This window comes from Nansenia antarctica (genome assembly GCF_963989245.1).
Source record: "Nansenia antarctica genome assembly, chromosome: 10".
Lineage (NCBI taxonomy): Eukaryota > Metazoa > Chordata > Actinopteri > Argentiniformes > Microstomatidae > Nansenia > Nansenia antarctica.
The window spans coordinates 22,252,292-22,267,224 of NC_137680.1; the positions used below are offsets into that span (position 1 = coordinate 22,252,292).

At 41.8% G+C, this 14,933-nt stretch overlaps 1 protein-coding gene across 1 annotated transcript in view; it reads left to right on the forward strand.

The window, feature by feature from the left end:
- Positions 1-218: 218 nt before the first annotated feature.
- Positions 219-14,933, forward strand: part of LOC308166758 (uncharacterized protein) — a gene marked incomplete at its 5' end in the record, with an annotated part of 47,579 nt that continues 32,864 nt past the window's right edge. Inside the window, 5 exons of the mRNA XM_080541083.1 lie at positions 219-333; positions 1,636-1,818; positions 2,270-2,478; positions 11,485-11,584; positions 11,863-12,084. Of these exons, the coding sequence (XP_080397209.1) occupies positions 219-333; positions 1,636-1,818; positions 2,270-2,478; positions 11,485-11,584; positions 11,863-12,084 (829 nt within the window). The remainder of the gene's footprint in view (positions 334-1,635; positions 1,819-2,269; positions 2,479-11,484; positions 11,585-11,862; positions 12,085-14,933) is intronic.

Consider the following 14,933-nt stretch of genomic DNA (forward strand, 5'->3'; position numbering starts at 1 on the left):
TGTGTGATCATCTAATTATGTGTAGTAATGAGTGTTTAGCATGTTGATGTTCTATCAGCATCTTGTGATGTGCTAATCATGCAGTTAGATGTTCATAGTAATGTTCGTCATTTGAAAGCTTAAGTTCTGCACTTTTGTAATCTGTAAAAAAACTGAAAATGACCTTGCCCTACTTGGGGACTTTTTCACCAGACCCTGTCACGTTCTGAATCAGCACCATGGACGGAGAACTGTTCATGGAGTGTGAAGAGGAGGAGCTGGAGCCATGGCAGCAGGTGTATGACGAGGTGGAGGAGGAAGAGTTGGAGTTTCCGGAGGGTGACACTGATAACGGTGAGCATGCCCTATCTATCGCCGTGATGACAGGCACCTTAACGGCTAACTGTGTACATGGCTGGATGTGTGTTCTATAACCTCCCTGGATGTGTGTTCTATAACATGCCTGGATGTGTGTTAGGGCTGGGCAAACGATAAACATTTCTTTTTCGATAATCACAAGAATTAACGATCAATTATCGATTAATTGATACGCTTTTTTTTCATTAAAACAACGCCTAGGGCAGAAATAACAAGTTTTCCTTGGGGAAAAAACGTTATTCTTGATTTCTATGCCCCTGGTTATGGAACGTCGCGATGGAATAGGATATGCTGGCTCGACTATTTGCGCACGAAATCCTCTACCCTCGACAAAACTGAGCGGCAGAATATCTGTTTAGATTAATTTGCAGATGGCCATCGTTACTTTCTCTTCTCGTTGTGCATCACACCTCCCGCGTATTAGATGAGACGTGATGGAGGGCTGAGAAGGTAGCGAAGGAGCAATCAGGGTCGGATGTACTGTTTGCAGGTGGTATTTCATCGGGGTCGTGTTGTATTTATATGTCACTGCGCAGTGTTTGCAATGAGCGGCGTAACTTGTTGCATCATGCCGTACTGCGTTGCGAAATTCAATGCGAAGGCAAATGCAAAGTTCATTTCTCACACATAACGTGGACAAACTAATTTCCACTCAATTTATTAATGATTATTGAGCAAAATATTTTGTGATCGACCTAGATCCTTATCAATCAATTATCGATCGTCGATCATTGATGCCCACCCCTAATGTGTGTTCTACAGGGTTCCCACGGGACCTTGAAATCCTTGAAAGTTCGTGAATTTGAGAAAAAGAAAATCAAGGCCTTAAAAGTTTTTGAAAATAGACATGGGTCATTGAAAGTACTTGAATTCCCCCCCCCCCTCTCTCTCTTTTTTAACGTAATTGTAGTAGATAAGTCTCTGTATTGCTTTATACAGTCAGTTTACACATATTTCACAATATATTGTTCTGCTGTGCTGTGGTAGAGAAGGCAAGAGACCATCTAATGTTCAAGCCTCGACATTCAAAAGCCTCTCTTTTTAATTGTTGTCTGTGAGCGGATAGTTCCTATTCTATAAATTCTCATCTAGATCTGTCTCAAACTATGCCGTGTTGGGTCCTTGAATTTGAGAGAATTGAGTCTTGAAAGTCCTTGAAAAGTGCTTGAATTTGATATTTCAGAAGGTGTGGGAACCCTGGTTCTATAACCTGCCTGGATGTGTGTTCTATAACCTGCCTGGATGTGTTCTATAACGTGCCTGGATGTGTGTTCTCAGCAGCGCTTCAAGCCTCCTCCTCCTCCTCATCTTCCTCTTCATCTTTCCGTGAGACTCCACTTCCCAGCATGCTCCCTGCTGCTCCACAAGCTGTGCAGTGTTCCCAGGCAACCGTTGTTAACACTAGCGCCTGGCCTGGCAGTGGCCAGAATACGATCGTCTCACAGCTCACCACTATAACACGTGAGTCGGTTTGCGTTGCGTGCGTGCGTGTGTGTGTGCGCGCACAAATCTGCTTTCCGCAGAAACAAATCATTTGTACACGTCAACACCAGAGACGTACACCCAGGAACTTAACTGGCCCTGCCTATGCACTATCCACACTCCTCCCATCCCCAAAAAACGCTATAGAAGTATCAATTCACACACCACCCGCCTCAGAAATAGTTTCTTCCCACGGGCAGTTAGGTTGCTGAACAGCTGAATCACTTGGCACTTTACACCCTGCACTACGCACCTTGTACTGTATTGTTGTTTTGTTTGTATTGTGGACTATGTTTGTTTGTGTGTAATACTACAGAGAGAGACGATGCTGAAGAATTTCATTGTATTAATACATATGACAATAAACATGAACTTGTGTAGTTGAACCAGCACACTCCTCCTTTACCCCCCCTTCCCTTTTGTCTTTCAGCGCCAGTCATGGCGTCGTCCCCTCTACCTCAGACCATCATCCCCACGGTGGCCCCCCCGGCCCACCTATCCGCCGTGCCCTCCTCCCTGGTGCCACGGGCCCTCGCCCAGGGCCAGCAGCTGATCCTGACTCAGACGCCCGGCGGCCTGGGCACCATCCTCCTACCCCCCGGCGGGTCCAACACCCAGCCCTTCTTCTTAACAACCCAGGTAAGGTCCTTTTTTTCTGGTCCATTAACTTCCATTGAGGACCAAGCCACGGGTTCAAGTAGAAGATGATTCTCTTGCTGGGAGATGAGGTGTTACCTCTCTGCTGTGTGTCACAGATGTGCTGAAGTCAGAGTAGTGTGTAAGAAGAGTGGCGCTAATGAGCTTCCCGGTTAAACTTCCCAGGTGATTTGTTACTGGACTAACACCTGGTCGTCTGGCAACATGCTCTGCTGCTATAATGTAAAGGAACTATTTCAAGTTGGCCTATAGAAAATGGATGCCGCCATTGGCTCTGCTGTTAACACTAGGGCAGCCGTGAGGTGTCATTTGTTCTCAGTGAGTACAAAAAAAATTCTACCTTTGCACTCGATAAAATTTCAGGACCCTCCTTTCATGACTTTTCCTAGATATGTGCGTTCTAGTATAGTGCGAGTTATAGTATAAAGCGATTTTGCAGTATTTCTGTTAGGGATGTCCCGATCCGATACTGAGATCGGATATCGACCCGATATTGGTCCTGAATGCTGGATCGGAGATCGGACCAGAAAAAAAAAAGGCTCCGATCCGCGTGCCCGATCCGCGTCTGTGTTACGTCTGTGTTTACGACAGTTTGGGCTTTACGACATGTGCCGTATTACGTTTTGTGTTACACTCGTGTTTGATTAAATGGAGTTGCCAGCTCCGACTACAAGCTCTGAGTTCGACTCCGTTATTGAACATAACATTGGCGAGATGCGAGAGAAACTCCCCCCAGACAGCAAAATTGCAAAAGCAATAACGGAGAAATTGGTTCGGTTTATTGTGCTCGACGACCAACCACTTTCGGTGGTAGAGAATGTGGGGTTTCGGAGTTTAATTGAACACCTAGAGCCGCGTTATACTTTGCCCAGTCGGCATTATATAACCGAAAATGCCATCCCGAAAATGCACAATGAAGTGTGTGAGTTCCTCGCCAAAGTATTGGAGAATGTCGATGCTATTAGCTTCACAACGGACATTTGGAGCTCAGACGTGTGTCCAATGTCGTTGTTGAGTCTCACAGCACACTGGATAGACTCTGATTTTACTTTCAAGAAAGCGGTGCTGCATGCCCGTGAGTTCCGTGGCTCACACACTGGGGATTCCATTAAGGCAGCCATGGAGGAGATGCTGCTCGAATGGAAAATTAACAAAAGCAAAGTCCATGTCGTTTTAAGAGAGGTGGTCACTGAGTACTGCAGAGTACTATTTTTGTTGCTTTAATAAAGGCTGGCAGTCTTTAATTTAACTGTTGTTGGTGTGGACTATATACTGGGGAGGTATTTGAATGAATGAATGAATGAATGAATGGTCTTTATTGTCATTGCTACAGTACAGGTACCAAACAACGAAATTTAGGAGGGGTGGCTCCCCTGGTGTTAGGAAAAAAAAAAAAATTAAAAAAAAAAAATATTCAGGGGTCAAAAAATTTATACAAATATCGGATCGGTATCGGTATCGCCGATACCCGAAGCCCAGGTATCGGTATCGGTATCGGTAGTGAAAAAGTGGGATCGGGACATCCCTAATTTCTGTGTGTTTCTGTGTATTTGCCTTGGTATTCGGCTGCCATCTTTTTCTCCAAGGCTGCAATTATCTTTTATATCAGCAGAGGTAGCAAGGGGACACACACTGTGCTCAATCTTCAGGCTTCAGTGCTGAATTAGATACAGTGGATAAGACTGATATTTGTAACATAATGTGTTTATATATAGGCTATATATAGCAATAGGGATACATAAGATATGTATATGTACAGACAGTTATGAAAATGATAAACTGTACAGTATGTCTCCCAATCCCTTCAGATTTGTTGGAGCTGAGTTGTTTTTTTTCACAGCGGGTTTACCCAAGTTCCATGCAATAGTGATAAGATATTATGATATGTGTAGCAGTTATGAATGATACACTGCACAGTATGTGTGTGTGTGCATGCATAGCTACCGCAGCAAAGTACCGTAATTGCAGTAGCCTACGTTTGATTATGCCTGTACTCATCAACGAATATTATAACGAACGGATATTTATAATATTGTATTATATTTGTATATAATGTTGTTGTATAATGTTTTTTCTGAGTGGGGCAGTCCCACTCATAGTTTTCATTTTATTGGACTGATACAGTGAAGACAGACAGGAAAGTAAGGAGAAGAAGGGCCGACATATGTGTGCACGACCACGGTGCTAGACCACTGGACCACCTCAGGCCACCAGTATATTGATAATTGATAATAAGATATTGATAATGTATTTCGCTGCCGCAGAAAGTCGATCAAAATCGTGTGAAATGACGTGCGTTGTGCATTGAATGACACTATTTACAGCGCTGTCAATTTTCAAATAATGCGGCTATAGGCTATATATGAATTCACAGAAACACAGAAATTACATCAAATAAAATGATGTCGGCGATTCCCTGGTTGCGCGATCTATAGAACCTGAGCGGGACGGGCGTGTGCGACTGCAATGTACCATATATCTGATACCATATCATACCGTTTTATATTTGAAAATATTATGATAAATACATGTGGTACATGAGGTGTGATATGGCATATGGATAAATACATGAGGTATGATATGGCAGAGGTGTGGTGTGTATCAGTCTCGCGCGCCTGTCTCGTTCCAGCGAGTCAACTTTATTCCAAATATAGCTGTGGGCTATGCGCGATGTGTTTATATCACAAAATGTACATTTGATAAGTATTTGTATATATATGTCAGATGGATATTTGTACTACTTTTCCAAATGCCGGTAGGCCCTAGATTCCTCTGTTGCTCCCTTTCATTTATCAGTTTATCTTTGACCAACAGATTATTTATTAATCATCACAAATAGAAACACGCAGAGCATGTATTTGACAAATAAACGTGTAGGCTAAGAACTAGTTTCTAAAGTGAGTTACAATCACTTGATGTAATGGTTGATGCATGGGGGAGGGTCATGTTATTCTCGATGATCGCTTCTTGATCGTTTCCGATCAACAAACAAAGGATGCCAATTTATCCAGCAAGCCCTTCAAACCATCCCCCCACACCTCCCACCAGAAAGGTTGTACTCAGTTGTACTCAACTCTCTCAACTCTCGCAGCAGTAGTAATGAAATTAATTGCAGTAGGCTACATTTGATTATGTAATCATCAACGAATATTATGTAACGAACGGATTATTATTTTTATATAACGAACGGATATTTTTTTTTTCTGAGCAGTCCCACTCATAATTTTTCATTTTATTGGACAGATCTAGTGAAGACAGACAGGAAAGTAAGGCCACCAGTATATAATGTATTGATAATGTATTTCGCTGCCGCAGAAAGTCGATCAGTCGTGTGAAATGACGTGCGTTGTGCATTGAATGACACTATTTACAGCGCTGTCAATTTTCAAATAATGCAATAGGATATATATATGAATTTGTGTGTGTGTTGTGGTGACCACCACGTAAATAGACTACACACCACCCAGGCAGGAGAGAGAAAGAGTTTAGGGGCAGAGGGGAGCCAAGCGGGTTTCAAAGCTTACAAGCTTACAGCAGTCGCCAGGGCTGACAGGCTGATGTTACGTCCGGCGGGAAGTTCACGACAAATAAACACGACAGGCTTGTGCATCTCTGTGAAGCTCATAACACAATATTGCAATATTTATTTATTTACTATTATTTTTTAAATTATAATAATCAACCATCATTCGTTAGTAGCCTAATGAAAACTCCTGCAGTCCCGATCAATCTCCTCTCCACTTTACCGTGCAGGTACGCGCTCCAGTGAGATCATTCAAGTTTCAAGTTTATTTGTCATTATACCAAATACAATTATATAATGTAATCAAAATAAAAAGAATGAACATATTCAGCCATTCCATATAATCACATATAACAACCCCTGTGAGCAGTTGCAGGGGCTGACAGGCTGACGTTACCGGCGAATTTCAAGACAAATAAACAGACTTTATCACTGTGAAGCTCATAATTATGATAACACAATATTGCAATATTTATTAGTAAAGCTTAGTAAAGCTCCCGCAGTCACAATCAATCACCTCTCCATATATATCATTTAATTTGTTCCATAGTTCGTTTTCAGCTGACTCAAGCTTCATATCAGATTGCGCTAATAATTTCCCCGCTTCTCTGTTTCTCTGCGCATAGGAACTTTATGCATTTTTAGAGGTAGCCTAGTGATCTTGTCATTTTCTCTTCTTGTGTGGCATCGCCATCCAGCGATCTTTGTTCGTCAGTACACACTCCCCCATTGTGAAGAGTGGTTGTGTGATTCGACACCTCGTTGCGCTAAAAGTAGGTGAAAAAAACGTCGCGCTCGCAGTGTTAAGGACTGCTCTTATAGAACACTTATTGAACACTCTTATAGAACACTCTAGCTTAAGGAAGTGAAAAATCATCTAGTCCCCTACACGACTAATTGTCTATTTTCTTATCGTGTACTCGCGGGGAGAGAGAGGGTTAAAAAATATATATACCGTATTGACCCGAATATAAGACAGGGTTTTTTCCCTGGAAATACGTCTGAAATACGTCTGAAAAAGCATTGTCTTATATTCGCGCCCTACAGTTTAACACGTCAATATTCATTCAGAACAACGTATGCCGCCAAAGGACTGTTCCCCACGAGAGCCACCGTGTTTCTCCCACTCCCTCTCACACACACCCCAGTGACAGGTGCCTGGAGAGATGGAGACACACTCACACACACACCCGCGGAGACACACTCGGACCAGCTCGAAGACTTCTAAAGTTGGACAAGTTTACCTGTTCTTATCAGTCGTATTTTTCAGGTTTTCTGCCCGAAATGACATGCCCACAGTGAATATAGAATATCTCCACAATCACAAGGGCCTTCATAATGATCTTGGTATCAAATGAAAGCTAACACCTGTGGGGTGACTGTAGAAGTGGGTTAGGGTTAGGTTCAAAGAATCAAAATATATGTTACTGTGGGTTAGGGTTGGGGTCAGAATCAAAATATATGTTACTGTGTCAGAGTAAATAGAGCTAGAACATTGTGAAAAATCTCAAATTCACTCTCTGCCTAAAAAAAAAAACAGCTTTTAGAGTGAATATCAGCTTGGAAACCTGACTGAATAAGCCCAAATCATCTAGGAGTCAGTACTCCAGGGTCTGATGAGTACTTGTTCCAAATTAGATGCTAGTAATGTGAACCAGTGCAACTTTGTACCTGTTTTAGTACAGGTATGTTTAGGCGGACAACCAAATTGTGCCATTTGGAGACATTTTGTCACCAGCAGTCTATCAGACTTTCTCATGTATCAAGACTGTAAAATGTATTATATTTAATTGACCTATCACTATAGGTATAAATTGCACCCAAATCCAACTGTTTAGATTCTGTTTCCACCAAGCAGGGCCCTGCTGCGCGCTTGTCTATGCGCGCGTGTGGCGCACCCGCCTTTTTTTCACACCAGGTGAAATTACGCAGTCAGATTTCTCCCGAAACCATTGGTCAGAATGTCATGATTGACCCCTCATTTGAATCGTCAGAGCCAATAGAATCCAGCAGAGGCGGATTTTTTTTTTTAGACCATGGTGATCATTGAAGCAGAGGCATCAAACAACTGTCGAGCAGCCAAGAAATATGATATTACAGAGTGTAATGTTAGAAGATCGGCTTAAGAACGGTAACAGTCAGAGGAAAGCGTATCGCGGTCCACAAAGCGGTGATTCCAGGTGATTGACAGGAGGATGTGTGAATACGTGACTGAAAAAGTTAACGATTGTATGCCCATACCCCGAGATGATAAAAAATAACCTACATTGTTTTATTCAATGTGAATACAAATAAAATTATTTTCTTTATGAAAAGATTTGGTCTTCAAAAAAACTCACTTTCCAAAAATGAGTTGAAAAAGTGGGGTCGTCTTATAATCAGGGTCGTCTTATATTCGGGTCATTACGGTACATAAAAATAAATAAATAGCAAGCTATACGTAGGTGACTGGTGCCATCTTGGCTTCAGTCACTTCACTAACTATCATTCATAACAACATTTAAAAAACAAATAGAAAGATAGAGCTACAAGAGGCAATTAAGGGTGCAAGGGTTAACCCCAAATTTGCCTAGATTTTTGCCAGAAATTTGCCAAAAATGTCTAGGTTATGGCACTGTCTCAAAGCACACTAACTTTGAGATTGATTCATCTAGGTGATGGCACTGTCTCAAAGCACACTAACTTTGAGATTGATTAAACTAAGAATGACTGACAGATGTATTTGCGTATGTCATCATTTATGGTACATATTCATTTGCATGAAGCTGTGTATTTTCAGAAGTATGAACTTTGGACTTGTGGCTCATGAGAAGAAGATTTTTAAGTGTTATTTTTTAATATTTAAGAATGGCTGCAAATGCAGAATATTGAGTGGCATGTGGCAGCCATGTTTTTCATCCGATCATGTTAGAATTTGGTACACATCTGTCACCTAAAGGTTGGAGAGGCCGGCTAGCAATCGAAAGGTGGCTGGTTTGATCCCCGCCTCAGGTCACTGCATGTGACCTGGTGACTGGAGGTTTGCATATCTAAGGTGCCTATTGCTGCTGTTGTGCCCTTGAGCAATGCACTTAACCCCTAAATGCTCCAGGAGTGCTGACTATGGCTGACTCTGTGCCTAGAGCAAAAAAGCCATTTCGTTGTACTCTGTACAATGACATCTATCTATCTACTACTGTTTTCAGGCTCACCAAGTTTCACATTAATTTGCATAAATATGGCCGACATTGCCTCGTTTGCATGTTCCATTCATTATGATGCTGATTAATTTGGATGTAGCATGGTAATTTTTTTACGTGGGGACCTTTCGTTCTCAAACTTATTAGAGTCGATTAGACTTACGGTATAGTTGAAGAAGATTTTTTTGTGTTTTTGACAATTCTAAATAGAATCTAAAATATATCATCTTTTCTTTGGCATCATGGTAGTAGAGGAGGTGGATCTGCCAGTGTTGATGTGGTGTTGCCAGGACAAACGCATCAAAAGTTATAGCCTCTCAAAGTTAAATCCCCCCAAAAATTCTACGTGTTGCTATCGCGTCCTCTTATGGAATGTGGCGTCAAAGTTGTTGTGAGGGTGTGGACTGGGGTCCTCTACATACCTCAGTGTTTCCTCTACATGCATTTCATCGTGGCGGACCGCCACGATGGAATTTCCTCCGCCACCATTCAGATTTCTCAACCCAAAAAAAAAAAAAATTTAGGCCGCTTTTCAGACCTTCACAGCGCTAGACACACCCACAAGCGCTGAAACTGGACCAGTCCGTGTGTGTCGCGAGTATTGAACTTGAGGCTGCGTTCGTAAATTCGCTCTGAGAGCCCCGGAGCGCACACTGGGTTCAACGTCATAAAGGGACCAAGTCATTTGATTGGACAAGAGGCATTCCGTGAGTGCTGATCAGATTTCCAGAGCGTATTTACGAACGCGCCCTGGCTGTCACCCGAACACCGCGAGCTAGCGTAGTGTAGTGTAGTATAGGATGCGTAGTGTAGTGTAGTGTAGGATGGAGAGAGAAAGGAGAAGCCTCTCTATGTGTTACCTATGTCCAGTGTACTAGAACCACTCTAACAGGAGTGTTTGTCCGTGAATAACACCGGCTATGCCCGGGGTAGAAACACAAGACTATAGCTGGATAAGGTCTACAGGTCTACACGGTCATTTTAAGCCGTCGACCAGCCCTCTACGACCACGGGAAGTCATGTTAAAAGTGAAGATACTTCTGTTAAACTAAGCTAAGCTAAACATCGCTAATCGCTAACTCCCTCCTGGGCTTAAAGTGACAAGTAATAACGTTGTGAAAAAAAACGTCAGATCAGTGTTTTTGTTTTTATTGACAACGGAATTACATGCTGGAAAAACATGCAGACACAGACAATAAGAGACACACGGGAGAAGTACAGGAAAACATTTTATTTTTTTGGGCCATCCTCGAGTTTTGGCTGAAATTACGTCGTTGTTTTGAGCGCGCGTGCGCGTTTCATGCGCGTGCACGCGAAAAAATCGCGAGCGCGCGCGCGGTCAGCACTACCCGCCACCATTGTAAAAATTCCTGGAGGAAACACTGATACCTGCCAAAAAGAAAAAAAATGAAAGAATATTTGTGGGAGTCATGGCCGTTTTTCATGAAAACGGAACAGGGCTGAATAACTAACATTTACAATACGGCTGTAGCGACTAGATAGAGTCCAGTAGTAAAAAAAAGTCGCTGAGAGACCCGAGCAGGGTCTGTGTTGATGTTATGACGCGCCCAAAACAATTCACTTGAGGAAAAAAGATACGTTTAAAGCATTTATTGAAATGGAACAATCAAACTAGTGAACGTACATAATTAATCCATATAAAGTAAGAAAATAACAAACAATATATTTAACGAAAATTCGGTCAAGAAAAAATATGACGACCCTGTCTCCCCTCTCTCTCCACTAATGCCCTACAGGTGAACAGGTGTTTTAGTTAACCTCGGGCTATCCCCGCCCATAATCATGTGACTTCCGGAAGGAAGAACATAACGTCATCAAAACAATAAACAAACAAGCAAATAAACTCACAAATCGTATTCATGGCTCCTACAACGGCTATGCCCACTGCGTGTGCTTTCGTCCTAAGGAACAGATCTCTCCCTCACTCCTCCAGCGCTGCGTGTGTGTGTGTGTGTGTGTGTGTGTGTGTGTGAGTGAGCCTCCCTCTCTTGCTCTCACAGCTGAGGAGAAAAAAAATGTTCTACCAGATCAAAGTAGCGCCACACAAAGCTTAGCATAGTAGGATGTACTGGAGTGCATGTTCACACCCCTACTCCCCTGGCTACGGCTATTCATGTTTTATGGTTAATATTTAGTTTGACCCTCTCTGAGTTTTAAAAGCAGTATTCCCTTTTCTTGTGTTGGTGTCCACAGTTGTATTGAGTCACTGTTGGCCATGTTCCACCCCTAGTCTCTGGCAGGGTTTCATGTTCTATTCTCTGGCAGGGTTTCCCGCTTCAGAATGTGAGGCTTGGCCAGAACACAGTCAACCCCATGGGCTTTGTGCTCCAGGGTCAGACGCTTCGACCTATCACACTGCTCTCTGGTAATGCTTTGGTTTTAACATTTTGTATTATTAAAAAGTTGTAAAAAAAAGGTTTCCTGTGCTACCATAACTGTACATAGCGTACAGCTATCCTCTCCCGTATATACCTCTAACTATAACTCTAACGTACTTGCTACATACTGTACCTATCACTATCATGTTTTATATCACTATTTGCACTTCTGGTTAGATGCTAAACTGCATTTCGTTGTCTGGTACTTGTACTCTGGAATGACAATAAAGTTGAATCTAATCTAATCTAATCTAATCTGTGGCAGGGCCAGGGGGCCAGTTCTTCCGGCCGGCCCAGTTGGCGCCCCAGGTCAGACCCGCCCAGGTCAGACCCCCCCCCGCCAGCACTGCCTTCAACACCATCCAGATCCCTGCCACCCTCACCATCCGCACTAGCCGGCCTGGCAGCAGTGGTGCCACCCTCACCGCCACCAGCACGGGCACCCGGCCCACACCCGCCCCCTCCGCCACCGTGCTCACTCCCACCGGTGAGTTTTGATAGTAATACTACTTGCTCTAAAACTACAGCTACTACTATTACTAGTGACAATAATGTATGATGGTATTTCTTTACACTCGAGTGCTGATTTATATGGAGGATAACCCTGAAATACAATACACGCATCAAAATACAATACATGTGTAACAATAAATCCAATGCCAGAATTAAAACATTACAGCCGTATTGTATTTCGGGATGTGTACATTCTATTTCTGGATGTGTACATTGCATTTCGTTGTCAGGTTTTGACACGATAACCACGTGATGGTGCATTGCATTCTGTGTGGAGTTTCAGTTCTGCCATTATGTAAATTCTAGTCATGTTATAGGCTGGTTTCACGGCTGGGGGAGTGGCTGTAACATTTCTGCAATGTAGCCGTTAGAATGGTCGTAAGGTTAACAACATGGACCCATTCGGGATTGTATGACAAGACATCCATGGCCTCCTACTTCAGGTGGAGCAAAACAGTGTCTGTTGGATAGAATGGGGCAAATCTCTGCTGCTGCTGAATTTACTCAATCAACGGTAACTGTCTTGGAGACCATTCAGCAGCACCGACCGGGCCGTCCGAAAAATGACGTCCCGGTCAGTGAAATTGAGCGCTACCTCGAGTTGGGCACGTCAGTGACAGATGTTGCCAGTATACTCAAGGTTTCACAAAGGACGATCAAAAGAAGAATGAAGGAAAACAATATGAGGTCAGTCAGACTTCCCAGACTTGCTGTCTCCTCTGCTGTAGGCTACTAGCTACACAACAGTCATCCATTCACTGTCAGAGTAACATTCACACATTGATCTGAATTCTGAATACTCAAACTAAAACCAACCCTTGAGATGAGCATGCTCATTCGCATGATGAAATCACAATGCCGCTTTCGATCACAGTACACAGCATTAATTTGGTCTAAATCTCATGCTACGAATGGATACACAAACATCACAGTATACAGAGAGAGAAATAATTATTTGATCCCCTGCAGATTTTGGACGTTTGCCCACTGCCAAAGAAATTATTGGTCTATGGTCTATAATTGTAATGGTAGGGACAGTGTGAGACAGAATACCGTGTTTCCTCCAGGAGTTTTCATATTAGTGGCGGGGTGTTTATTATTCGCGCGCATAGCGCAAAAACGAGAGGGTGGCCACATTAAAAAGAAAAAAAAAATCACGCAGGTGATTTTATATAGAAGGTGATCAAATACCAAGATATCCTACAGTAGCAGCAGAACATGCGGAACGCGGATACAGTACATAGGTTACCGTATAAAAACAGTACAGGCCAAAAGTTTGGACACACCTTCTCATTCAATGTGTTTCCTTTATTTTCATGACTATTTACATTGTAGATTCTCACTGAAGGCATCAAAACTATGAATGAACACATGTGGAATGATGTACTTAACAAAAAAGTGTGAAATAACTCTAAATATGTCTTATATTTTCGATTCCTCAAAGTAGCCACCCTTTGCTTTTTTGTTGTTAATAAAATATATATTTTTTGTTGTTAATAAAATATATAATAATAATATTAATATATATATATAATAACATATTATTATTAACACATATTATATTTAATATATTATTATATATTTTATTAACAACAAAAAAGCAAAGGGTGGCTACTTTGAGGAATCTAAAATATAAGACATATTTAGAGTTATTTCACACTTTATTGTTAAATACATAATTCCTATGTGTTCATTCATAGTTTTGATGCCTTCAGTGAGAATCTACAATGTACCAAATAGTCATGAAAATAAAGGAAACGCATTGAATGAGAAGGTGTGTCCAAACTTTTGGCCTGTACTGTACATGTGACTGACAGATACACACAGAAAGATCATCAGCTCATCGAATATGAAGTACACGAGAGATAATCAGCTCATCGAATATGAAGTACACAAGAGTACACATGGAACCGGACTACATTACGAATATTCATTTAAAATACTCGTATACTGAGCACTGGTATAATAAGAACATGAACCAGAGAACAGCAGTAAATGCAATAACCCACAGTCGTCGCTGATGTTGCATTTTCGATTAGGATACGGGATTAAAGGGACAGGCGAAGAAAGAGAGAGGAGATGGATTTCCTGAAATCCAAATGTCCCGCGAAATTTGGACCAATCACAAAACTGTTTTGCAAGCGCGTCGCTTCGCGCGTGTGGGAGCGATTGCCTAAGTGTAACTTACTGCTTCCTAAATCGGAACGAAATGTAGGTCTGAAAGCGGCCTAAATCTAGCTTCAATCTGTTTTTTTTCTCCATAATACCTCGCTGCCTTTCTCGTTGCCCGAGAATCAATGAATCAATTAGTGGCGGAGAAAATTCATTCTTGGCGGCCCGCCACGAATCAATGCATATAGAGGAAACACTGGAATATCAACAAAAAAATCCTGAAAAACACATTATATAAAAGTTATAAATTGATTTGCATTTGTTCGAGGGAAATATGTATTTGATGCAAATCAATTTATAACTTTTATATTGTGTGTTTTTCAGGATTTTTTTGTTGATATTCTGTCTCTCATTGTTAAAATAAACCTACCATTAAAATGATAATTTCTTTGTCAGTGGGCAGACTTACAAAATCGGCAGCCGATTAAATAATTATTTCCCTCACTGTACATACATTCATACACTGTAATATAAGCATATGTCATAGATATTACAATATATATTTTTTCCACAATAGGGTATCGGATTTCTATTCTGATATGGCAGATGAGCACCTGGACACCATTATGTCTGATATCCACAAAAAGTTTCCCAACTGTGGGTACAAGATGATGCAAGGACATCTTCAAGAGAGAGGCATCAAGGTTTCGA